Here is a 25,295-nt window from a genome sequence, read left to right as displayed (position 1 = left end):
AGGCTGGAGTGCAGTGATGTGATCTCAGCTCTCTGCAGCCTTGACTTCCCAGGCTAAAGCCATCCTTCCATTTCAGCCACCTGAGTAGCTGGGACCACAGGCGTACACCACCATGCCCAGATGTTTTCTTTTGTTTTGGTTTGATTTGGTTTTTTTGAGCCAGAGTCTTACTCTGTCACTCAGGCTAGAGTACAGTGGCATGAACTCAGCTCACTGCAACCTCTGCCTCCTGGTTTCAAGCAATTCTTTTTTTTTTTTGAGTCGGAGTCCCGCTCTGTCACACAGGCTGAAGAGTGCAATGGCGTGATCTCAGCTCACTGTAACCTCTGCCTCCCAGGTTCAAGCAGTTCTCTTGCCTCAGCCTCCCGAGTAGCTAGGATTACAGGCGCCTGCCACCACCCCTGGCTAATTTTTTTATTTTTAGTAGAGACGGGGTTTCACAGTGTTGGTCAGGCTGGTTTCAAACTCCTGACCTGAGGTGATCTGCCTGCCTCGGCCTCCCAAAGTACTGGAGTTACAGGCATGAGCCACCGCACCTGCCCCAAGCAATTCTTATGCCTCAGCTTCCAAAGTCGCTGGAATTGCAGATGTGTGCCACCACACTTAGCTATTTTTTTTCTGTTTTTAGTAGAGACAGGGTTTTGCTGTGTTGGCCTGGCTGATCTCAAACTCCTGTCTTCAAATGATCCGCCTGCCTTGGCCTTCCAAAATGCCAGGATTACAGGTGTGAGCCACCATGCCTGGCCTGGAACTTCTATTTTTAATGTCAGTGTTTTTGCAACACTGTACTGAATTTCTGTATTTAGTCCCTGATCTTTGCATGCTTACAGTTGAGAAACTAGACATGCTTGTATAGATAATTAAGAAAGACCATATAAAAAGCTGTAAACCAATACTAAACCATACTACAGAGTATTATCATCATACAGTCTAAACTAACCAAAGTTATTAAACTTGAATTTCTAAACGTGGACTTAATGAAGAAAAACTGACAGTAAAGGAAAGTGCCCAGAGGAATCAATGTTAGCTATAAATAGATCACAAAGTGAATAATTCAGACACTGATACCTATTTAAAAGTAAATGTATGTGACAGGGATAAGAACAGTGTGAGGTAAGGAGATATTAAGAAGCAAAAGTATTGGTTGAGTTAGAGTCCTTTGACTTTGAATTGACGCAGGATTTTCTTCTCAGTGTGATATAGAACATCAGGAAATATCCCAGCTTTATCAGTTTAGAAGCTACATTTCTTAGACTTCTTTCCTAATTTGTGAAGGAGAATGGTACTGTCTGAATTCCCTAAAGTGATAATTGTGGTAATCAGATTAAATAAAAGCATTTTGTAAATTATAGAATATTATTTTTGTAGAGTCTCTTTAATTCATCAGAATAAACTCCTTGAAAAGATCTATTTGATTAAGAGAAACAGAGGAGACAGGAAATGTAAAGCCACTATTTTTGTTGGTATCTAGGCAAAAGCTGTGCCTCACTTCTGCGGGTTGAACCCTTTGTATGTGCCCAGTGCCGCACAGATTTTACCCCTCACTGGAAGCAAGAAAAGAATGGTAAGATTCTATGTGAGCAGTGTATGACCTCCAACCAGAAGAAGGCTCTAAAAGCTGAACACACCAACCGGCTGAAAAATGCGTTTGTGAAAGCCCTACAGCAGGAACAGGTAAGAATTCTGAACTCACCAGCCACCTGCCCTAGTTTGTTTTTTTCAAAGGGTTGTGCCTTCTAGTTTGCAGGAGTGGTTCGTGTGATCCCCACAGGTCCAGAGGTTCCCTTTTTGTCTCCTTATCATTTGATAGTGTTTCCATTTGATGGAGTATTCTGATTAAGAACATGGTAAAATATAATGGCTGAGGTTAACAGAAAGGGACAGAAACCTTGGGGCTCTTGGCTTTTCCATAGCACTCTATTCTCATCTTCATTTTCTCTTAAAACAAATAAAAGATTTTGGTGGGAAGAGTTTATATTTGTACTAGGGATCTCTTAGTAGTAGTTATTTGCAGTGTATATTTGACAGGAAATGACAAAGGAGAGTGAATTTTGAAGTAACCCAGTGAAAAGTAGTGGTTCTAGAGTATGTGAACATCTCATGTTGTAGTAATAGGATGAGAATATCTTAGAGAGGGAGAAATGTGTTAGAAACTCAGATCCTTCTTTTTTTTTGTTTGTTTTTTTTTGAGACGGAGTTTCACTCATGTTACCCAGGCTAGAATGCAATGGCGTGATCTCGGCTCACCGCAACCTCCGCCTCCTGGGTTCAGGCAATTCTCCTGCCTCAGCCTCCTGAGTAGCTGGGATTACAGGCACGCACCACCATGCCCAGCTAATTTTTTGTATTTTTAGTAGAGATGGGTTTTCACCATGTTGACCAGGATGGTCTCGATCTCTTGACCTCGTGATCCACCTGCCTCGGCCTCCCAAAGTGCTGGGATTACAGGCGTGAGCCACCGCGCCCGGCCTGAAAACTCAGATCCTTCTTATTTCTCACTCTACCCATCAGACTCCCTTGTTTGGTTAGCATCATGAACTTTTTGGAAGATGGGGTAGGCAGGAGTAAAAAATAAAACCCATTTATGCTGTAGGACTGGTAGTAAAAAATAAATAAAAATTTTTTAAAAATAAGAAAGAAAAAAAGTGATAAAACCCCAGTAATTTATCAGCCTTAATTAATTCATCACCTCCAGCCAACTTCTGAGAGCCAGCTTTCCTGGAGAAAAAGAGAGAGGAGGATCCCTTGATCAATGAAGCAGGTTAGCTGCTTATACCCAGAAATCTCAGTGTACCACCCTACCAAACTTTTTTGCCTTTTCCATATTCCACCAACTAGCCAACAGCATTAGAGGTAAGAACACCTCTAGGTTTTCTGGTTAGGAAATCAGGTGGGCTGGGCACAGTGATTCATGCCTGTAATCCCAGCACTTTGGGGAGGCTAAGGTGAGAGGATTGCTTGAGCCCGGGAGTTCAAGACCAGCCTGGGCAACAAAGTGAGACCATGTGTCTATTTGAAAAAAAAAAAGGAAATTGGGTGCTGTCCTGTCAACCTAATCTGATGACTCCCAACAGGAAATTGAACAGCGATTACAGCAGCAGGCAGCCCTTTCCCCCACTACGGCTCCAGCTGTATCCAGTGTCAGTAAACAAGAGACTATCATGAGACATCATACGCTTCGGCAGGTAAGTAACTTTTTCCCTGATCCTGATGTCTTTAGAATGTTTATCAACCATTTATCATAATTTGTCTTTTCTATTGTGGGAAATCATATTATTCTTCTGTACTCCCTTATCTTTGCCCTCATTTAACATTCTATCATAGCAAAGTTGTATCAACTGTCTCCTCATCATTGCAGGCTCCACAGCCCCAGAGCAGCCTCCAGCGTGGCATACCCACATCTGCCCGCTCCATGCTTTCAAACTTTGCACAGGCACCCCAGTTGTCTGTGCCAGGTGGCCTCCTTGGTATGCCAGGTAAGAAGGATTAATCTGAAAACGTTTCTCATGGATCAACTGTTAGTATGCCATTCTGTAGTAACCCCTTTAAGGGAATTGTTCCTTCCTTTACTTTCTTTTCTTTCTAGAGCATACATCCTCACTCTTGTTATTCAGCAAATGTTTGCTAAATTCATATTACGTGCCAGCCACAGTGCACTAGGGTTTTGGTGGTGAAAATGACCGAGATCCTATCGTTATAAATTTAACTTTTAATATGCCTTCAGTATACATGTGATTACTATCATTATAAATTTAACTTTTAATATGCCTTCAGTATACATGTGATTATTGATCTATTTTGGCTGGGACAACAGGGTTAACTGTGTTTGAATAATCCAGGGATGCTTCTCATAATCTGCAGCCTCAAAATCAAAAGCCAAGGCCAGACAAGGTGGCTGAAGCCTTAATCTCAGCACTTTGGGAGGCTGAGGCAGGCGGATCACAAGGTCAGGAGTTCGAGACCAGCCTAGCCAACATGGCAAAACCCTGTCTCTACTAAAAATATTTTAAAAATTAGCCAGGCATGGTTGGTGGGCGCCTGTAATCCCAGCTACTTGGGAGGATGAGGCAGGAGAATCGCTTGAACCTGGGAGGTTGCAGTGAGCCTAGATCATGCCATTGCACTCCAGCCTGGGCAACAAGAGCAAGACTCCAGCAAGACTCCATCTCAAAAAATAATAATAATAATTAAAGCTGATTTAATGATTCTCTCTCTCTCTGTCTTACTCATTTTCCTGTCACTACTGTTTCACTTATCTCTCCTATACTATCAGGAGCATGTTCATCATTCCTGGTAGGATGGAAATTTCAGGACTTCCCCTTCTTCTGAAGCTTAGGAATAGGAGTGGGGATTGAAATAAAGTTGCTGTGCTGGGTGCAGTGGCTCACACCTGTAATCCCAGCACTTCGAAAGGCCAAGGCGGGCAGATCACTTGAGATCAGGAGTTTGAGACCAGCCTGGCTAACATGGCGAAACCCCATCTCTACTAAAAATACAAAAAAATTGGTTGGGCACGGTGGCTCATGCTTGTAATCCCAGCACTTTGGGAGGCCAAAGCGGGTGGATCATCTGAGGTCAGTAGTTCAAGACCAGCCTGGCCAACATGATGAAACCCCATCATAAAAAATTAGCCAGGCATGGTAGTGGGTGCCTGTAATCCCAGCTACTCAGGAGGCTGAGGCAGGAGAATCGCTTGAACCCAGGAGGCAGAGGTTGCGGTGAGCCGAGATTGTGCCACTGCACTCCAGCCTGAGCAATAAGAGTGAAATTTCATCTCAAATAAATAAAATAAATTTACCAAAACTTGGCCAGGCACAGTGGCTCACATCTGTAATCCCAGCATTTTAGGAGGCTGAAGTGGGTGGATCATTTGAGGTCAGGAGTTCAAGACCAGCCTGGCCAACATTGTGAAACCCCATCTCTATTTAAAGTACAAAAATTAACCCGGCACTAGTGGCACGTACCTGTAATCTCAGCTACTCTGGAGGCTGAGGCAGGAGAATTGCTTGAGTCTGGTGGCAGAGGTGAGCTGAGATCACACCACTGCACTCTAGCCTGGGTGACAGAGCTAGACTGCTTCTCAAAAAAAAAGGGGGTGCCAGGCAGGCACGGTGGCTCACACCTGTAATCCCAGCACTTTGGGAGGCTGAGGCAGGCGGATCATGAGGTCAGGAGTTCAAGACCAGCCTGACCAACATGGTGAAACCCCATCTCTACTAAGAATACAAAAATTAGCCAGACATGGTGGCACACACCTTTAGTCCCAGCTACTTGGGAGGCTGAGGCAGAAGAATTTCTTGAACCTGGGAGGCAGAGGTTGCAATGAGCCAAGATCAAGCCACTGCACTCCAGCCTGGGTGACACAGTGAGACTCCATCTCAAAATAAATAAATAAATAAATAAAGTTACTATTGAAATAAAGCTAACCAAATCTGGCCAGATGCTGGTAAATTCTGTTTCCTCTTCATCTCCAACTCTGCAGCTGGAGGGTAGAGTGGAAGGGAGTGTTATTTCCTCTTTTAATACCTGCCCTCCACTTTTGTCTCCTGGGTCCAGGTGTCAACATTGCATACTTGAATACTGGCATCGGAGGACACAAAGGCCCCAGTTTGGCAGACCGACAGCGTGAATACCTTTTAGACATGATCCCTCCCCGGTCTATATCGCAGTCCATCAGTGGACAGAAATAACGCCTGTTCCACTTGTACTGCCCCATCCTTGAATCCTTTATCCCTTTCCTCTTTCATTCCCCCAACTTCTGTCGCATGCAGTGCCTGTACTGGTGCCTACCATACACGGAAAGCAAAACAGAAAAACAGAAGACAAAAAATAGAAATCAGCAAGAAAACACGCCCTGCCCTGCCACCTCCCCTTTATTTACACTGCTGCGATCTGTTCTTCTGCCGCTCTGTCTTCTCTCTTCAATTTTCTTTAACAGTGAGGTGGATCTTTACCTCTGATAGAGGTCAGAATGAGGTCCTGGGGAGAATCTAAGCCCTCTGATATGTGTTTCTAAAGTTGTTTTATGCTATGATTATTACCATTTTTAATGATGTTTTGTGTCCTCCCTTTGTTCAGTGGATGGTTAAACCTCCCCGCCCACCCAATCTTTTTCTTTTTCCTTTTCTTTCTTTTTTTTTTTTTTTTTCTCATAAACACAGTGATATTCAGTTCAATGATAGGAGCATTGCAGATTGCAGTAGGGGTCCCAGCTGCCAAGTAGGACATGTCCAGGAGTGTTAGGGGCAAAAGTTTTGAATGCACTTAACTGGAGGAGGGCACGGGTTGGGGGTCATTGAACAAGGACGAATAGCACCCCAGCTGTGGGTGTTTGGGAGTTGGACAATTTGAGGGACAGTCTTTAGTCGTGAAATTGGGCTGTAAGAATGAGGGAAAAGAGCCTGGAGGGAGAAGCTTTAAAACTCAGCCACTCTGGAATTTACCCGTAGAAGAAAGGGAGAAAGAGTTATGATGGGCTTAGTTATGAGCCAGGGAGGACTGAAACTAGGTCCTTCCCCTTCTGGGTGTTGGAGAAATAAGACCCATCTTCAGACCCCAGTGGGAACACGGAAGTCTATTCCAGGCCAACCAGCCCAAAATTATTTCATCTTGCATTCTTTGTGAAATTCTCCCTCACACCACGCTGCTTTTAAAAATTCTGTTCCCTCTAATCATAGCCCCATCTATAATACAGAGGAATGGCTGTTCCAAGGCTGAGTTTGCTGGGTGTCCCACAAGTTGGATGGACATGAATGAGTCAGAAGGAAATAGACTTAGAGGAAAGAAGGGATTTATCTCCCAACAGTTGAGATTCTCATATTTGCCAATTATTTCACCCTCTGAGTGCCAGGAGATGAGAGGCTGGGGGCACACAATCAGGTTGGAGTCCTGTCTTTACTCTGCTGCACCAACTGCAGAACCAACTGCTCAAAGCCAAACAGCTCATGTCAAAACCAGCTTAGGAATTCTGCTGTACAAGTAGTTGTTGTTCCCCCCACCCCTAATATTAATTTTGCCCTTTTTTTTTTTTTTTTTTAAAGCGCTACTAATGTAGAGAATGAATTGAATTGTGCAATGTTGCTGTTCCGGGGATTGGGGAGATTAGCATCCCATTTGCCCACACTGTGGGAAGAGGGAGTAGACCAGGCTGTTTTTGAAGTAAGGGAAGCCCCTTAAAGGTACGGGTTTATGCTTTTCTCATAGTGTACACCCACTTGCCTCTGGCTCCAGAAGCTGCCAGAGTGCACTGGGGGGAATATTCTCAGCAGAGAAGAATGAGGGGAAGTTTAATATTTTGCCCTTTAAAGTCACCTGAGGAAGTTTCCCCACTTTTATTTTTTAAAATTAAGTAATTTTTTTATAGAAGGCACTTTTAAAATTAACACACACATACAAACTGCACATCTTCCCCATAAAATTTGGAGGTGGAGTGGGAGAAAGAGCTAAAATCAGGCTCAGTTCGCCTACTCTGGCCTCTACTTCCCACACCCCAGTGCCACTGTGGGTGATTATACTGGCCCTACGGGCCTTCCTGGCTTTTTTCTTTTCTCCCTTCCCCCAAATTCATTGAGCACTTAAAGGAGCAGAGATGCAGCCAGTGTCTGGGCTCCCCCAGTGGTGAAATGATCTGGAAGCTAGATGCTAGTAACAGGTAGTGATTGGGTCTTTTCGAGTATTTTTCTGGGGAATGTGGTACCCCTGACTGTAAGTGGTGGGAGAGGGAGGGGGGGTTAATGGAACTGGGTCTGGGATTATTTTAAAATTATATATATATATATAAAGATATATTCTTACATCTTTTCTTTGCCCTCTGTGCTTTGAAAGCACTGGATAAATTGTTTGGTTTTGTTTTTCTGTCTTCCACAAAATTGGAAGCTTGTTTTTTTTTTAAATATTTTCCCTACAAGTCATCTTGCCTTGTGGCATGTCTGTCTAGCCTCTCCCTCCCTCATGATGAAGTGCCATTTCTGTTATGTCTCCCTCTCCCCAAGCTCAGAGGTGCTCAGAGGTACGAGATGCCCAAGTTTGTCAGTTGAGATTAAAAGTAAGGAACAGAGAATGTGCAATACCGTCTGGCTGGGGGCCGTCCCTGCCCTACCCTGAGCTGAGTCCTTTCCCTGGGAGCCAGGCCACCTTAGAATGGGGTTTGGAAGTAAGATGTGTAGAGATGGGGAATCATGGAGAAGGAAAGCCCATAGTGAGTGCCTACTTAGGTGCTGAGGCCATAGGGGAGGTGGTGGAATCTTCCCTGTTTATATCCCCTCAGGGTCAGTTACCTAGAAGCTGCTTCTTGACTAGTATAGCTCTGTGACCCTTTGTTCAACCACTGAGGTTTGATTTCTTACCCTCTCTTCTCCCCATTTTTATACTCTTCCCAGGGATTAGTGATGGAGGTGAGGTCTCCCTAATCATGGTAAAGTATTAGCCTTCCACCTCCTCCTTCCTCGTCCTACTGTCTCCCTCAGTTCTCTTTCTCTTTTTCATCACTGTTTGCCTTGTGTCCCTCCAAGTCTACTTGTTACTATCCATCTCCAGGCTCTGGGCCATGTAGACACTAAACCTCAAGCCCTAAGGACAGGAGGAAAGACCCTCTGTTTGAAGCATTATAGGAGAGTGAGGATCCCACCAGTTCTGCCTGGCTTCCTCCATCCCCAGAGGCACTAAAAGTAGTAGTTTATGGTTGGTGTCTTACTTCCTAGAAGCCTGAAATGAGTGGAATAGCAGTAAGGCTTGGGTGAAACTGGAGGACAGAGGTTCTTATTTGTCAATTTTATTTTATAATTTGACCACAGCATCTGGACTCCCTCCATCCCTGGAATAAGTATTTTCCCCACATTTTTGGATATATGTATGGTAGACAATTTTTTTTAAGACACAGAGATAAATGTTTTCCTGCTTTGGTTACATTTCCTTTCCCCTTTAAAAGGAATTAGCTATAGAACTGCTTTGTAAAGATGCTTCTTGATATTTTACTTTTGTTCCTTTTCCCCAATCATCCCCTTTTCTCCCCACTCCTCCAGAAGGCATAACCCTTCTCTCCACACCCCTACCCCCACCCCAATCAGTCCTAGGCTCCCATCCTTTCCATCAAGACCTTCATGAGCTTATGATATTTGCGGATGAGATGTTATAACAAGGACTCATTCATGTATATAAGCTATTTCTTGATCCATTTAAAAGGAATTGTACATTGTGTAGAAAAAAAAAACTGAAAAAGAGAAAAAAAAGCCCTAGCCATGGATATTGTGAAAAAAAAATAATAATAAATAAAAATAAAAGGCTATCCAGGCTTTGCTATCCATTATCTAATGATAACTACTTCTCTTCCCACGTCCCAGGCAGTCAGGGCTCCTCCTGAGTTTCCCCAGCTCCTATTTCACACCTTGGCACCAACACACAGAGCTGGAGTGTAGTTCAGTTGTGGACAGGCCCATGTTACCCTCTAGGCTGTGAGCTCCTCCCTCCAAACAGAAAAGGTGTCATGTCATGTCCACCTTTGGATACCTGTGTTCTAGCAATGTGTCTGGCATGCTGTAGGCATGTGATAAAACAGCTGTTGAATGAGTTTGCACGTCCAAACATGTCTTAGGTCTGAGACATCCAATGGAAAAGGAATCTCTAGTATAGGAGTCCTGGCAGATGTTCTCTAAAGGACCAGAAAGTAAATATTTAGCTTTTGCAAGCCATATGGTGTCTCTTGCAACTTCTCAACCTGCCATTGTAGCTGGAAGGCTGCCATAGATAATACGTAAATAAATGAGTGTGGCTCTGTTCCAATAAAACTTTATGAACACTGAGATTTCAATTTCATATAATGTTCATGTGTCATGAAATATTACTCTTCTTTTGATTTTTTTCTCAATTATTTTAAAATGTTAAAAAAATTCTCAGCTTATGGGTCATACAAAAACCAGTACTGGGGTGTTCCAACCCCTTCTCTAGCAGGCCTGGGCAGAGAGATGGATGGAAAAGGCCAGAATGCCAGACACACTGAAATAGATGAAATAGAAATAAAAGAGAAGAGAAAGGTCTATGATGGATGAAAAGTCAGTGGACCATTAGAGTACCTGTAAATAGGACAAAACCAATGCAGAAACACACACACAAATTAATGCAGTTTGTTATTATTATTATTATTATTTTTTTGAGACGGAGTTTCGCTCTTGTTACCCAGGCTGGAGTGCAATGGCGCGATCTCGGCTCACCGCAACCTCCGCCTCCCGGGTTCAGGCAATTCTCCNAAAAAAAAAAAAACTGAAAAAGAGAAAAAAAAGCCCTAGCCATGGATATTGTGAAACTGTGTTATGTCATTTTGTAATGTGCCCGTTTGTGTATGATCCGTGCAAAAGGGTTTCTGGGGAAGGGGAGGGGGTAGGGAGGCAGGGCTGTGGAGGGTGGGTAGGGGAGTGGGCCGGGCCCAGCACACTGAGACTGGCAGCTGCTCCAACCCCATCCCTCCTTAGAGATGCCACCTCCCCCACCACCCACCCTAATTTGTGCCTTGCCTCCCCACCCTGGAGTAGTCCCTCCGGGTCACCAGCACTGCCTTGGCAGAGCCCACTCCCTACCCTAACCTGCCCACCCTCCCTACCCCCCAGCATTAGGTTGATACTGTGGGGAAGTGCTGGGGGTTGGGAGGTAGCCGAGGAATGGGGCAGTTCCCGGGGGCATCGAAACCAAGTATTATTATGAATTGTAATTGTATTTGCACTGTTTTTTTTCCTCTGATTGCATCAGCATATATACAATATACCTATATAACAAAATTCAGTGTCAAGCTTTCTTATGCAAGGGACTTCCCCCACCCCACCTCCTCAAAAAAGAAAGAACCTAGTCTCATGGGCCTTTGAGGGTGGATTGTCAGAGGATGACAGAAAAGATTTTAATAAGTCATCCTGTGGAGATTTCACCTAACAAGAGCCACATCCATCTGTACAGTCTTAGGCAGTGTGAACTGAGGTGAGGCTGGGCTCCTGTGAAAGCTGTGACCTCCTGGTCCAGGACCGTGTAGAGTAAAAAGAACCACCAACACAAAAGGGGTTAAGGGGGCTACAATCTGGAGACCTGGGGTCTCCTACTAACTTGCTACGTAATCCTTGGTAGTTAATTTTCTGGATCTCAGTTTTCTTATCTGTGAAGTGAAGAGGGAGGTCATCTGGCCATCAAGTTTAAAATCCTATGCTTCTTTCCCCACCTGCCAAAACCCAAAAACAATTTGAGGTGAGGGAAGTATTGGGCTGAGAAACCAGGGAGGAAATGAAAGTGAGCAGCGTTGAAGTGGTTATGTGTATGACAATGCCCTTGGAGAACTGCCAGTCCTCTACCGTTACCCTTCACTTTGGAGAGGCAGCAGAGTAATGTCCAGGATGTCAGATCAGTGACGTCTTTGCCTTTATGCCTCTAGCCATTTGAGGGCAGGGACCAGGCCCCAAGCCCCATCTCACAGCCAACCACAGAGCCCTTAAGGGTGGTTGAAAGTTGAATGCCTCATGTTGGTGCTCTAGTTATTTACTCCCTTTGTGAGCTACAGGATATGGAACTTCCCTCATCTTGGTGATAAAATAGGAGAGTGAAGACACAGCCCACATTTTGACTCCTTTCCTCAGATTTCATCTGAACCCCCCTAAAGGCAGCTGTTTTACAGTCTGTCTCCTTCAGGGGCCCAATTTCCCCACAGCCTGGGCTGAGTACTCCTACTCTCTTCTTTAGGTTCTTGGCCAATAAAGCCTGGAGAGGGTACAGGGTGATGGGTGAAGCCCTGGTGAAGGTGGAAGGATAGATTGGGGTTGGGGGGTGGGGAGCAGGGAGGTGGGATGGGGAATGGCCTTCCCTGAATAGGGTGGGTGGGAGGGGAACAAGACCCTTTTGCACAACTCTCTTTAAGTTTCCTTTATTTCTTTTTTAACTCATTCTGATTTTCTGCATTGTGTTTGGGAAATAAAATGAAAAAACTAAGACCAATAGAAACTGGTTTTCAAAAAGGCAAATACACTCCCATCTGTTTCAGATGCTGCTGAGCATTTCAGCAGTGACAGATTCAAATAATAAGCTAATTTTTGGAGAAAGGATTAAAAGAAAAAAACTTTGTAATATTTATCACTTGCAAGCTATGTTTAATAAAGAAAGGAATGGTTTCTAAACTTTCCTGTGGCTTGTGGTTTAGTCATGGGGCTGGGGGTGGCAGTTTGGCGGGAGAATTTTCGAGGTGATGGGATATGAGCTATGGCTGTCTTCCCTATAGTCAATCCAGCCATGGACTGAGTACCTTTGGTTTGTATCCTTCTCTTCTATTGTGATGATTATTTAAAGCCCTGATCTGCTTCTGTGTTCTTGTTCCCCTCCAGCTCTAGCTGGAGCCAGTGTTCTGGATGCCACCAACCCCACTGTAGTTACCTGATTATTTTAGGTCTAATGGTATGGGGAGAGGGCTGGGTCTCCCCTCTCTCCTAGGGAAAGGTATCCCCTAGCAGCCCTTGGCCCTTCCCATCACACTGCTCTAGTCTCTAGTAAACAGAATCCTTCAGCCAGGTACAGTTCTGCATGTCAGTAGCTATTCAGGAGGCTAAGGCAGGAGAATCACTTGAGCCAGGAGATCAACCTGGGCAACACAGTGAGACCTCATCTCTATAAAAGAAAATAATATTTTGTTAACATGCTGGTTTCTCTAGGTGGATGCCTTATACCAATAGGGGTTCACATTACTCTTTTCTAGCAAACTACTGAATATAGGTAACAGTCTGAATGCAGCCTCCCCTGAAAGATCTGGAACTGCACTTTCTCACCACCTCATCACTCCCCTCCCCCAAGTTTTCCCTGGTTAATTGAAAGCATTAACCAGATCCTAATTTATTTTTTCATTTTGGTTATTTATTTCCAACAAACCAGTTAGACCAGGCCCAACCAGAGGAGAGGATGTCATTTCCTCAAAGGACTTGATGTTTGGGGCTATTCTCAGTCCCCTGCTCCCCAGCCACATTTCTTAGTTACAGCTGCTGCTGTGCCTTGTGCAGACGGCACTGTTGTGGAGGGCCAGAGCCCAGCCTTACTGGAGTCCTGTCATTGGTACTAGCATTACAAGAGCACAGGAGACAATTTTGGGGTCCTCTAAACCATGGCCTTTCCTTCCCCCAAGACCCTTCCCTATTTGGCACAATACTGGGCAGCCTTGGAGAGAGGTTGATTGAGGGAGTGGCTGAGGCTTTGGCTTTAGAGCATGGCAGAGCTGAATGAGGAGGGACTATGGTGCTCTTTGGAGCCTAAGAGTTGAGGGAGGGGAGATGGGGGTGCTCCCCAGCCTCTGCTCATTCTACAAGAGGTTCAGGACTGCCAAAACCCCGACTCAAACTTATCTCTTTCAAAAATAGAAATCAAATGGGTAAGGATGCCCCCCTGAGAAGGAGCCAGTGCTTTGGGTCTGGGAAAGGGAAAATGGGGTACTTGGCTGCTCAGAGAAGCTTGTTTGAGCTCAACTATTCAGGACTCTTCGATTGTAGGGAGAAGGGGGGCAAGGAACTCAGCACCCCCTTTACCACCTGCCCACTCAGACCACAAGGAATGCAGGTTGTCTGTCCCTAGGTAGAGCTCAGCTTGGGCACGAGGAGACAGAGACAGATTTCAGACTGGAGGGCCTCAGGTTGTGAGATGGAGGTGATGATAGATCCCCTTCCCCAACCTCCCCCTTTGTGGAGAACCCTTAAAGCTGTATGTCTTTGGGCAGGTTCATATTTGGATCAAGAAGAGGTAAATATATTGGGTGGGGTTATGAGGCAGAAGTAACTAGGTTGGGGGTAACTCCCAGCTGGGCTTGGTTTAGTTTGAGGTTATTTGGTGTTGGAGGAAGGAATGCAGATTCTCCCATTTCTTGAGGTAGGAGAGGAACAGAGAGAACACACCCTCTCCTCTCCACCTGCAGCCAGTCCTGCCCCTCCCTGGAGAGGGTCTGAGGGATTTTTGGTTCTTTCCTGACTCCAGGGTGACAGAGACAGGTGAGGTAGATTCTTTGGTGTATTCGGAGTTAGTGGCATCTTGGAGGGAGCCAACTTGGAGAGCCCTAGGCCAAGGCCAGCTGTTCCACGGCCGCCTGAGGGTGAAGGAGGTCAGGCCTCTGGACCAAGGCCTCAAACAATCCAGTTTCCCCCACTCATTCCCCATCACGCAGTCCCCCTCACCTGGGTGGTGAGTTGTCTTCTCCCCCAGCTTTCTACCACTCTGAGTCTGGACTTGACAGCCCCCAGCTCTGTCCGAGGCAGTCCAAGGCACTGCCCAGCATTCCTGGGACCCCTGTTTGCAGAGGAGGCTGCCCGGGTAGGAAGAGACAGCAGCATGGTCTGTCTGGTGCCTCCTCTGCCTCTCATGGCTCCTAACCCCTCCTACTGCTCCATGCTCCCCAGGGATGGAGAGGGTGAGCTCCTCTTCATGCCACTGGATGGCAGGGAACTGGCTCTAGCTCATTTCTGCTGCCCTTGTCCTTTGTCTTGGGAGCCCTAGTTCTCTCTGCTCTGCTCATGTAGCCCACCAGACCTCTCCTGCCCCCGGCACCACACAGCTCTGAAAAGAATTGGTTTCCCCTCTCTGCCTGAGTCTCCTCTTTGGTAAAATTGATTGGTAATAGATCAGGGCTCTTTTCTGCTCTCTTTGGTCCTGTGCCACAGTGATGCAGACTTTTTCCCTGGCAGATTTCCCATATTAGCCCTTACCTGGTCCTTACCTATGTCTCCAGCCCAGGAAGAGGCAGAGGAGGCAAACGATGAGGGCAGCCAGGCCCACGTGGATGCCCACCACAACTCCAGGCAATGGGCTGCTCTCACCCTGATTGCAAGAGCACCCAGCCTTGGACTCTGTGGACACTGTGTCATCTGTCAGAGAGAGGACCAGGGTTGGAGGTAAAGCCCAGCCCTCTTCTTCCCTGAAGACTGGCAGCCATGGGTCCTATCAAGAGGGGCCTGCTCTGACCCCAGCCCTACTACCCTCCTATCAGACCCCACTCACCAGGGGTGGCCAGGGGCACATCACGCAGTGAGACAAAGCGGGCACTGCTGTTTCCATCCCCATTGCCATTGAACACCTGCAGCTTGATCTCATAGAGGGCAGCTGGTTCTGTGCGGAACAAGGGAATGTGAAGGGGCCGGGCATTTCTGGGCCAGGAAGCTCCGAGCCTGGGGAAGGATCACACTGAGAAGGACAAGCCTTGGGCAGCACAAGAAGGTTCAGAGCCTCACCTAGGTCTGTACAGAGGAAGGAGCTGATGCTGCTAGCCAGGAGCAGGGGCCCCTCAAAATGGGCAGCAGGCAGCTTGCGGTGAAAGAGTTTGAACTCTTGGATAGGCCCCAGCTGGGGTGGCAGCTCCCAGGAGGCCTACACAGCAGTGGCGTTGAGCACTTTGGTGGAGAAGCCCAGGGCAGCAGGGGCTGCAGAGGAAAACAAGTGAACTGGTTGGCAGTCCCTGCCCACCTGAGGCCAGGGGCTTCCCAGGGCTGGAAAGGCTTTCACTCACTGCTGCCCATGGTGGAGGCAAAGATGGGAGCAGAGTCCTGACTGGCACCCTCTGCTGAGTAGGCCCGCAAGTGGGTGGTGTAGGCCCTGGCAGGCTCCAGGCTGGAGAAGATGTGCTCAGAGGTGCCTTTGCTCACGGCCTCTTGGAGCTCCGGGCCAGATGGCTCTGAGGAGCAGAGCAGCTTGGCAACTCAGCAACCTCTCACTAGCCACATCCCCGCACTTTCACAAAGGGGTCATGAAGCCCCTCCTGGTGCCTGGGTTGGCCAGCCAAGCCTCCAAGGAGGGAAGGGGACTACAGAATTTAGAGCTAAGCTGAGAAAGGATGAGGATGAGGAAAGGGCCTATAGTCAAGCTGAAAAGCAGTAAGGAAGCACCAGAAGACCATGTGCAGAGGCAGCCAGCCCAGAGAACGACAGGCCCAGAGGCCTGAGAAGAATCCAGAAGGGTCTGGGGTCGTGGAGGAGGCTGGCGCCCAGAGACAGAGAGAGACTCACCCAGGACATGAGCAGTCAGGAGCAAGGTGGGCTGGCGCCAGGGACTCCTGGCCCCTGACCCCGCACTGAGCTCAAAGCCCTGTCTACCCACCCACACCCACCTCCCACAGGCCGGAGGTGCAGCACATAGCCAGTGATGTCCCCGCTGGAGGGGGGTGGCTCCCAGGACGCTTGAATAGCAGGTAGAGAAAGCCATGGCCTGCAGGCCCCTGGGGACAGGGTGGTTCTGGGCCGCCTGTCATAGCCAGGCGGGCACTGGCTTGGCTGGAGCCCGCGCTGTTCTCTGCCACGCATTGATAGATGGCCTCATCCTCAACTGAGACCCCTGCCAGCATCAGCGTACTAGAGAAAGACAAACTCAGCTGCTGGGAGCCCCTCCCGCCCAAGCCTTAGTGGAGTGGCTGTGTGGGGTATTACTTATAATGGAGCAGTCAGGGCAGAGCCTCTTCGGGGAGGGTGGAGTTGCTGGAATTAGAAGGTAACTTGCTGGGGGTTCATGGATGGGTGTGGATTTTAGAGATTTAGGTAGTGAGTGTTGCATATAGGTACCAGTGGCAGTGGGGAGTGGTGGGACACGAGTACCTGTTGTTTTGAGTCAGCCTGATGTTATCCCCAGGACTCAGCACCTTCCCATTCTTCAGCCAGACTAGACGGGGCTCAGGGACTCCCTGGGCCATGCAGGTGAAGATGGCACTGCTGCCCAGAGGCTTGGACAAGGACTGTGGCCACTGGACAAACTCAGGGGGAGCTGCGCAGGCAATAGCAAGGAGGAAGGCACCTTGAGACCCGGCCTCTTGCCTCCTGCCCTGGACCCTCTCCAGATCCAGGCTCCTATCACTGAGCTGGGGTGCCCTAGCTCCCTCCCCACCCGGCCAGGCCCTTGGGACTCACCCTGCACGAGCAGGACACCCTCCGCTGTGCGCCGGACACAGGTGCCCGGCCGATTGGCAGCGCAGATGTAGATACCTGAGTGCTGGACTGACACGTCAGAGATCATGAGGTTCCCAGTGCCTAGAGCTTGGATGCCCTCCACGCCGATGGAGCGGCCATCTGCAACAGGGCATTGGGGTGTCAGGCTGGGACAGGAGGAGGGCATGGGGGTCTGAAAGACAGGGTGGGGTGGCTGCGCACCCAGGCGGCTCCAGGAGACGAGTGGCTGTGGGTGGCCAGTGGCGATACATTCCGGCACTGCCGTCTGGTGCACTGTGAGGGTCAGGTTCTGAGGCCCAGACAGGATCTCTGGCTCCTGCAGCAGCCTCGGGGGTCCCACTGTGTGGTGGAAACAAGCAAATCGGATCGGGAAAGGAGAACCTCCCCACAGTACTCACCTCTGCTCGACACGCTCTTCTAGCCCACACATGTCACCAGACCTCAGAGGTGGGCTTTGCAGCTGCTATTCAATCCCCAATTTACAGATTTTTAAAACGACCTGCCCAAAGTCCCATGGTGGTAACTATCAGGGTGAAGGTCTGGTAGACTGGGGGTGGGGAGAGAGGACAGTGAGTGAGCATGCTCTGCCTGCAAACCCTGAGGGCGGCCCCACCTTCCCTGGGCATCTCACCCTGAGGGGCAGGTAGGGGCACCCACAAACTTAGTAGGAGACCCTCCCTCAGAAAGCATGACTGGCCTCCTAAGACAGCCTGCTTAGCTGCTTAGGAAGGATGTAAGTGTTTTCCCAAAGTACACTCCTGTTTTGGGTCTAAATCACGTCTTCATTTTATGGCATGCTCCCCTTTTCATTGGTTTATGCAACAGATCATCACTGGGGGCTCCCATGTGCCAGGCACCGCCCTCACACTGGGAACACAGTTGTGATCAGCATCATGTGAAACAGAGCTCTGCTTTCCCATTTTCTTTACTGCCTTGTCTTGTACTGTAACATGTCTTTAACCTTTCATAAATGCCCTTTATTAAGAATTTCTCAGATAAAATGTGTTTCTAAAATGGAAGTTTCTCATGGGCTGGTCTAAAGTCTTACACATCTTTAATTATCCCTCAAGGTCTAGGATCGTGTTTTCTTCATTCATTAACTATAGATTGAGGGCCTACTTTGGGCCTGGCCCGTCTCCATTTGCCTCTTGAAGCTGCAGTTCAGGCTGTGGGCTGTCCTGGAATCTCCTGGTCTCGTTCAAAGAGGCTGTATCCTGCCTGGCCAGACAGTTCAGTGAGGGGAGGCTGGGCCACCGGGGCCGACCCCTTCCCCGTGCCAGGCACTGGCTGTGACCCCACATTGTCTCGTTTTGCCCTCACCACACAGCCTGTGAGCTGTGTACTGTTAATTTTCCCGATTTACATGGGAAGATCTAGGATCAGAGAGGTTAAGTAATTTGCCCAATGACAAAGGGCCTGGCTCCCTGGATCTTGATAGCACTGAACAGCTAACAAAAAAGTATCCCCTCTTCAGCTGCCATGAGCTCCTTGAAGTCTGGGAAATTCTGTCTCACCCTGGTGCATGCCCAAGGTAAGTGCCTGCCCAGGTATGTGCAGGTGAGTGCTTTAGGGGAGAATTGCTTGGAGCGTTGGTCCCAGCTCCTGCCCCTGGGGAAGACTACTCTGACACCCGCTCCTTTAGGCAACCCTTGAGCCTTCGGTTACTGGTTGGTCCTCTGCCTCCAACAGGCGCCTGTTCCTCCTGCTAACCTCATGTTGCTCTCTGACCATTTGTCTCCCTGCTCCTCGGGCAGCTGAATCCCATGCCTGCCCCGCAGCCCTGAGAGACATGGCTTCCTGCCCTGCCCTCCTGCCCCAGACTGTGGATAGGAACAGGATGCCGCAGGCCAGAGGGACCCCACCAGGCTTCTCTCTGCTCCTGCAGAGGAGCTGCTGACCCCCAACCTTCACTTTGAGTTTCTGAGTCAGTTCCAGATAAGAGACACAACAGTTAGGGGCCAGGCATGATGGCTCATGCCTGTAATCCAAGCACTTTGGAGGCCAAGGCGAGTGGATCACCTGAGGTCGGGAGTTCAAGACCAGCCTGACCAACATGGTGTGAAATCCCATCTTTAAAAAAAAAGAAAATTTAAAAAATTAAAAAAAAAAGAGAGACACAACAGTTTCCCCTTCCCCTGCCAGTCTTCAGTTTAAAAATGACATATCGGCCAGGCGCCTGTAATCTCAGCACTCTGGGAGGCCAACGCGGGCAGATCACGAAGTCAAGAGATCAAGACCATCCTGGCCAACATGGTGAAACCCCGTCCCTATTACAAATACAAAAATTAGCTGGGCACGGTGGTGTGCGCCTGTACCCAGCTACTCGGGAGACTGAGGCAGGAGAATTGCTTGAATGTGGGAGGCGGAGGCTGCAGTGAGACAAGATCATGCTGCTGCGCCCCAGCCTGGCTACAGAGCGATACTCCGTCTCAAAAAACAAAAAAAAAGGAAAAAAGAAAAATATATATCCTTCAGTGAAATTTTGTTGGAGATGTTTTGAAAGTCTGCCCGGGTGCGGCAGTGGTGCCCTGTGGTACCCTTGCTTATTTATACCCTGGAGCCCCCTAGTGGCTGATTCAGGCATCACTGTCCCTCACAGACCCTGTGGCATGTCGGTTTTAGGCCGGGTCTAACCTGCCTCTTCGACTAGGCACTGGCCCCTCATAGGCTCTGCTGTGGTCTTCACTTTGGGCACAAATTCTCCCACCCCACTTGGCCCACAGGTGGGGTCATCCTGGGTGTTTCAACTCATGTACAAAGCTGTTTTCATCCACACCCCAAGAAGGAGACATGTGCAGGTGTGCACACACACACATGCACATTTACATGCAAGCACAGACACATACACAAACACACGCACACCCACACACATGCGCACACAAGTACATACACGTGTATGTGTATGGGGATGGCATGTTCAAGGCACAGGCTGACTCAGCGCCAAGGCTAGACCCTCCAGTACTCCCACTGCCCACTGGATCAAGTTCTAACTCCTTTCATGCTGTGCCTTGCCTACCCGCCAACATGAACTTTGCAACCCTGAGTTCTGCCCATTCCGTGGTCCAGCAGCACAGAACTGCCTGCGTGAATTTTGTTGTCCTCACCCTTGTGCATTTGTTCAAGGCAATGCCCCCGTCCGGCACTCCTGACCTTGGCTTGCCTTTCTCTACTCACCCTTCAACACCCAGCTTGGGGTACCTTACTCCAGAAGCCCCTGACAACCCTTGCCCATGGCCCAAGCCTGGGTCCCCATAGCACTGCTTCTCTCTCAGGTTGTGAGCACCAGGAAGCCAGGAATGGCACAAGCCTGCGCTCCTCCCACACCTGCCACACTACTTAACACATCATAGGTGCTCGAAATTCCTGTCTGTCCCACGTACAACTACAGCAACAAAACCCTCCTCTCTGCCCAGTGCCCCCGCTAGGCCTGGCTTACCGCTCAGGGTCAACTGGGCATCCTGGCTATGGCGGGTACTGGCCACATTCCGTGCCACGCAGCGGTAGGTTCCCACGTCAGCCTGGCTCACGCTGGTGATGTGGAGGATGCCACTAGGCAGCAGTGTGAACCTGAGGATCCAGAGGTCAGGGATCCATGGCCTGTGCCCTGGCCCGCAGCCCGCCGTCCCATTGCACTCCCAGCAGGTGCCCACTGGTGGTTGGCAGTATTCAGGGCTGTGCCATTGTGCTCCCAGGAAATGGAGGGTTCGGGCACCCCCCGGATCAGACACTGGAAGCCAGCAACTCCACCCTGCTTCACCTCGATGGCCTCTGGATGTTGGTGGAAGCAGGACAGGCCTAGGGGATGGGGGGCCGCTTGGGTACCTGTGGAGCTGGCCCTGGGCTATGCCCCCACAACCAAGCCCCAGGGCCGGGCCCCACTTTTATGCCCACATCTGCCATTTCCTCCTCAGTATGCAGCCTTCAGTCTCACACCTAGGACTTTTGTGGGCCATAAGCACTTCGCCTTCCTCCATTACAAACATTTCAAATCATAGCTTACAATGGCATTGGAATAGAGATATAATCCAGTATGGACTCATTTTTACATGTTTATTATTATATTCATTTTTTTCTTCTGGTTTCAAAGAAAATAGAATGTTTTTGTGGGCCCCTAAAAGAATCAGAGGCTCTAGCCAGTGTGTACACTGTACAGAATGGCTGAGCTGGCCCCGCTCAGGCCCACTCTCAGCGACTCTGAGCCCCGTGGGTGCCCCACGCACTCTCATCCCCCAACCCCAGGAGCAGCCCAGTCACTTACTTGCCAGCTGTACCCGGGCCCGTCGGCTCACCAGCCGCCCAAAGCGGCTCTGGGCCACGCAGTGGTACTCGTGGGCACTGGAAGGGAGGCTCTGGCAGGAGGGCAGGGCGGCCAGGCGTAGGGAGCCATCTGGCATCAGGGTGGCACTGCTGTCATTGGCTAAGGGCAGCCCATCCCGCTGCCAGGAAATGGACATGGGTGGCTCACCCTCCACCTAGCAGGGCAGCACCAGCGGGTACTCCCGAACAGCCACCATGTCCCCCAGCTCCTGCACGAAGGCCAGCTTGGAGCCTGCAGCGCAGCCTGTAGGGACAGCCAGCACAGCCTGGACATGGTGGCCTCCTGTGGCCCACCCTCTGCCTACCACCTCCCCCACAGCTTTGACTCCCCCCAGCCTGGGCAAGGGGCAAGGAGACAGGACTTGACTTTGGGGAGACTTTGGGGCAGTAGGGGCCGGGGAACAGGGAGGATAGAGCAGGGCCCAGCCGTCTGAGGAGCAGGGCAGGCCACTGGCCGGCTGGCGGGTGCAGTGTGGGCCTGGTGGGGCGGCTGTGATTGATGGCCTCTTTCAGCCAGGCCCTGGCAATGGGGAGGGGGCGGCGTGGGCACAATGGTAAGGTCAGGGGCTGAGGCGTGGCCATTGTACTCCCCAGGGGACAATGGAACCGCCCTCCTCCCTCCCCCTCTGGCCCATCTGCCTGTCTGCCACAGGGTCAGCTTCCCAGGACTCCTGGCTCTCCCCCTCCCCCTCCTGCTACCAGGACCCTGGCTTCTGAATAGGGAAGGAACACACTTACGCTCACACACACTCATTCACGGACACACACACTTGGACTAAAAATCACAACCTCACTGGCCACCAGGTCTTCTAGACACAGATTCCATCCCAGACACACACTCAAGGAGGCCCCAAACACAGGCCACACGTAGATGTCCCTACAGACTCAAAGTCACACATACGTAAGTACAGGGCCACAGACACTAATGTCACAGGCCCAGAAATGCATGAGCAGAGCTGCGAACCCACATACACAGCCCCCCTTCCCACATACCCCCATAAATACAATAACTCAGCCTTTGAGGGTGAGCCAGGACCCCCAGAAGATGGGGCGGATGGGCAGGCAGACAGAGCCTCTGAGGGATGCATGGGCAGGCGGCTCGGCTGCACCCCAAAACCTGGGCTCCTGGAGCCCCCGCGTGGCTCTCCCGAAGCCCTGCTCACCCCTCTCCTCTGCTGTCCTCAGGGTTTCTCCACTTCTACTCCAGCCCCCTCTATCCCTCTGCTCCCTGCACCTGGCACCCCAACTCTCCCACCCCTATGCCTGCCTCTTTTTCTTTCCTTCCCTCTGCCCTGGCTTTCCCCATGGCCCCCATGGACCAGCCTCTTACCCCAGCCTGGGTGCAGCAGCAGCAGCCCCATGTCCCTGCCAGCCCCGGCCCCTCAGCCTGGGCAACATCCCCAACAGCCCCAGTCTCCTGCCCCAGTCTCCTGGGGGCCCTTGGGTTGTGGGCATTCCCCACCCCACACTCTGGCGCACAATGGGGGGGCCGCGCTTTTGCTTTAGGGAGCCCAGGTTCTGGGGGGCCAAGGTCTGGGGTCAAGGCTGAAGGCTGCTGTCCTTCGCTTTGTGCTCCTGGAGCTGTCTCTGCTTTCAGCCTGAGCCCCCACCCCACTCCTATCCCCACTGTCCCCTCCTCCCAGGGCCAGGACCCAGACACTGAGACAATTGGGGCGGGGAAAGGCGAGGGGGCAAGGGCCAATAAGAGTGGGATGAAGTTGGGGCGTCAGACCTGCCCCTTTCTCAGCTTCCAGAAATCTCTGCCAGCCCATCACCCACTCCTTACTCCCTCTCAAACTTTGAATGAGAGTGAAGTTCTAGGAAGAGTTGGGGCATCTGCTCCCCCAAACCCATCGCTGGAAATCCACATCTTGGACAGGGTGGGCTTGGAGTCTGATTTGGGGATACTGGGGAGGGATGCTGGGCCCCTACCCTCCCAGTGGAGTCGCTGCCCCAGGAGCTGAGCCAGGGCCTGAGGTGGGGGACCTCATCCCATGCGTTCAGGCCCAACCCCAGCAGCCCTGCATCATCCACAGTGTCACTTTCCAGAGCTGTTCTCTCTATTCTTATTGGGACAATGGATTGGGGCCGCCAGGGGCCGGGAGGCCGCCAGCCGGCAGGAGGTGGGGGACAAGCCCCATCCTAAAGAGAAGAAAGAAACCCAGGCCTCCGGCCCCCTGCCAGGCCGACCACCTAAAACCACGCAAAAAGAGGGACTACCCTTCCGCCAAAGGAGCCTGGGACTCAGGCAAGAGCTGACTTTGAGACTTGCTATTTCTGCAGGATGCCCTCCCTAAACTTCACCCTCCTGAAAGAGGGAATAGCTTAGGAAAGATGACGGGGTACCAAGGATGTATGGGAGGACCTGTGAGAGGTGAAAAGGAGAAAGGGGCTGGGCTGGAGGAGTCTCCTGTGGCAGAGAATGAGGCCCCATCACCCAGCTTCCGACGCTAGGCGCTCCAGCCTGTCTGGCCCCTGACTCAGTCTCCCCATGAATCCCGGTCCCCTCGCCCACTCGCCTCAGCCTCTGCATCTGGCCCTGCCCTTCCCTCTGAGGCTGCCCCTCGCCTCTTCAGCGCAAGCTCCCACCCTCAGTCTTCACCCTTGCTTGCTCAGCTGCCTCTCTGGTTCGTCTCACCTTGCTCATAAGCCTTCAGAATGGACTCAGGCCACTGTCCCTCCCAGCTCAGCCTCCTCCCCGCAGACTGCAGTCTGGTGTCTGTGTCCCAGGATGGGGTTACCCCTAGCAGTGACCTCCATGGAACAGGATGCTGTGCAGCCTCCCCATGGCCTCCCTGTCCCAGTCCTGTAGCTCTCTGTCCCGGAGCCTCCTATGAGGGTCCCCGCTGCTTCCCCAGAGGGGCCTCCTGAGTCATGGAGGTGGCCTGGGTAGGGATAGGCGAATGGGCCCTGGGGTCAGAAGACGTGACCCAAATCACTTACTAGCTGCGTGTCCTTGGGTAGGCAAATTTTTTTTTCTTTTTCTTTTTCTTTTTTTTTTTTTTTTGAGACGGAGTTTCGCTCATGTTACCCAGGCTGGAGTGCAATGGCGCGATCTCGGCTCACCGCAACCTCCGCCTCCTGGGTTCAGGCAATTCTCCTGCTTCAGCCTCCTGAGTAGCTGGGATTACAGGCACGCGCCACCATGCCCAGCTAATTTTTTGTATTCTTAGTAGAGACAGGGTTTCACCTTGTTGACCAGGATGGTCTCGATCTCTTGACCTCGTGATCCATCCGCCTTGGCCTCCCAAAGTGCTGGGATTACAGGCTTGAGCCACCGCACCCGGCCGGTTTTTCTTCTTTTTTTTGAGACAGAGTCTTGCTGTGTCACCCAGGCCAGAGTGCAGTGGTGTAATCTTGGCTCACTGCCACTTCTGCCCCCTGGGTTCAAGTGATTCTCCTGCCTCAGCCTCTCCTAGCTAATTTTTTGTATTTTTAGTAGAGATGGTTTCACCATGTTGGCCAGGCTGGTCTTGAACTCCTGACATCAGGTGATCTACCCACCTCTACCTCCCAAAGTGCTGGGATTACAGATATGAGCCACCGTGCCCAGCCTACCTTTTTTTTTTTTCCTTTTTGTTGTTGCTTTTGAGACAGAGTCTCACTCCCATCGCCCAGGCTGGAGTGCAGTGGTGCGATCTTGGCTCACTGCAGCCTCAATTTTCAAGGGTCAGGCTCAGGCTATCCCCAGACCTTAACCTCCTGAGTAGCTGGGATTACTGAGTAGCCACCCCACCCAGTGAAGTGTAGCTTTCTGAGCTTGCTCCTGTAAAATGGGGGCAGATGTATGATAACAACACCTTCCCATGACTGGGAGGATTGAATGAGGTGAGGGCTGGGTGCAGAGGAGGTCACGCGTGAGTATGCTTTGATAGCCGGTTATGCCTCCTGCTATGGACTGAATTGTGTCTCCCTAAAATTAATATGGGGGGCCCTATTCCCACTGTGACTCTATTTGAAGAGGAACTTTTAGAAGATCCTTAAGGTTAAGTGAGGTTTTTTTTGTTTTTTGTTTTTTTTTGAGACGGAGATTCGCTGTTGTTACCCAGGCTGGAGTGC

The 25,295-nt window shown here is 50.2% G+C and overlaps 1 protein-coding gene across 2 annotated transcripts in view; it reads left to right on the top strand.

Moving 5' to 3' along the window:
* GATAD2B (GATA zinc finger domain containing 2B) overlaps positions 1–9,216 on the top strand; it is a 121,310-nt gene extending 112,094 nt beyond the window's left edge. For both annotated transcript variants that reach the window (XM_017513330.2, XM_017513329.2), the window contains exons 8-11: positions 1,472–1,674; positions 3,075–3,185; positions 3,359–3,476; positions 5,557–9,216. In XM_017513330.2, the coding sequence (XP_017368819.1) occupies positions 1,472–1,674; positions 3,075–3,185; positions 3,359–3,476; positions 5,557–5,690 (566 nt within the window). In that variant the 3' untranslated portion in view covers positions 5,691–9,216. The remainder of the gene's footprint in view (positions 1–1,471; positions 1,675–3,074; positions 3,186–3,358; positions 3,477–5,556) is intronic.
* The last annotated feature ends 16,079 nt before the right edge of the window (positions 9,217–25,295 follow it).

This window comes from Cebus imitator, unplaced genomic scaffold (genome assembly GCF_001604975.1).
Source record: "Cebus imitator isolate Cc_AM_T3 unplaced genomic scaffold, Cebus_imitator-1.0 Scaffold491, whole genome shotgun sequence".
NCBI lineage: Eukaryota > Metazoa > Chordata > Mammalia > Primates > Cebidae > Cebus > Cebus imitator.
The sequence above is the reverse complement of the archived record's forward strand: the minus strand, read 5'-3'. Positions and strand labels throughout refer to the sequence as shown.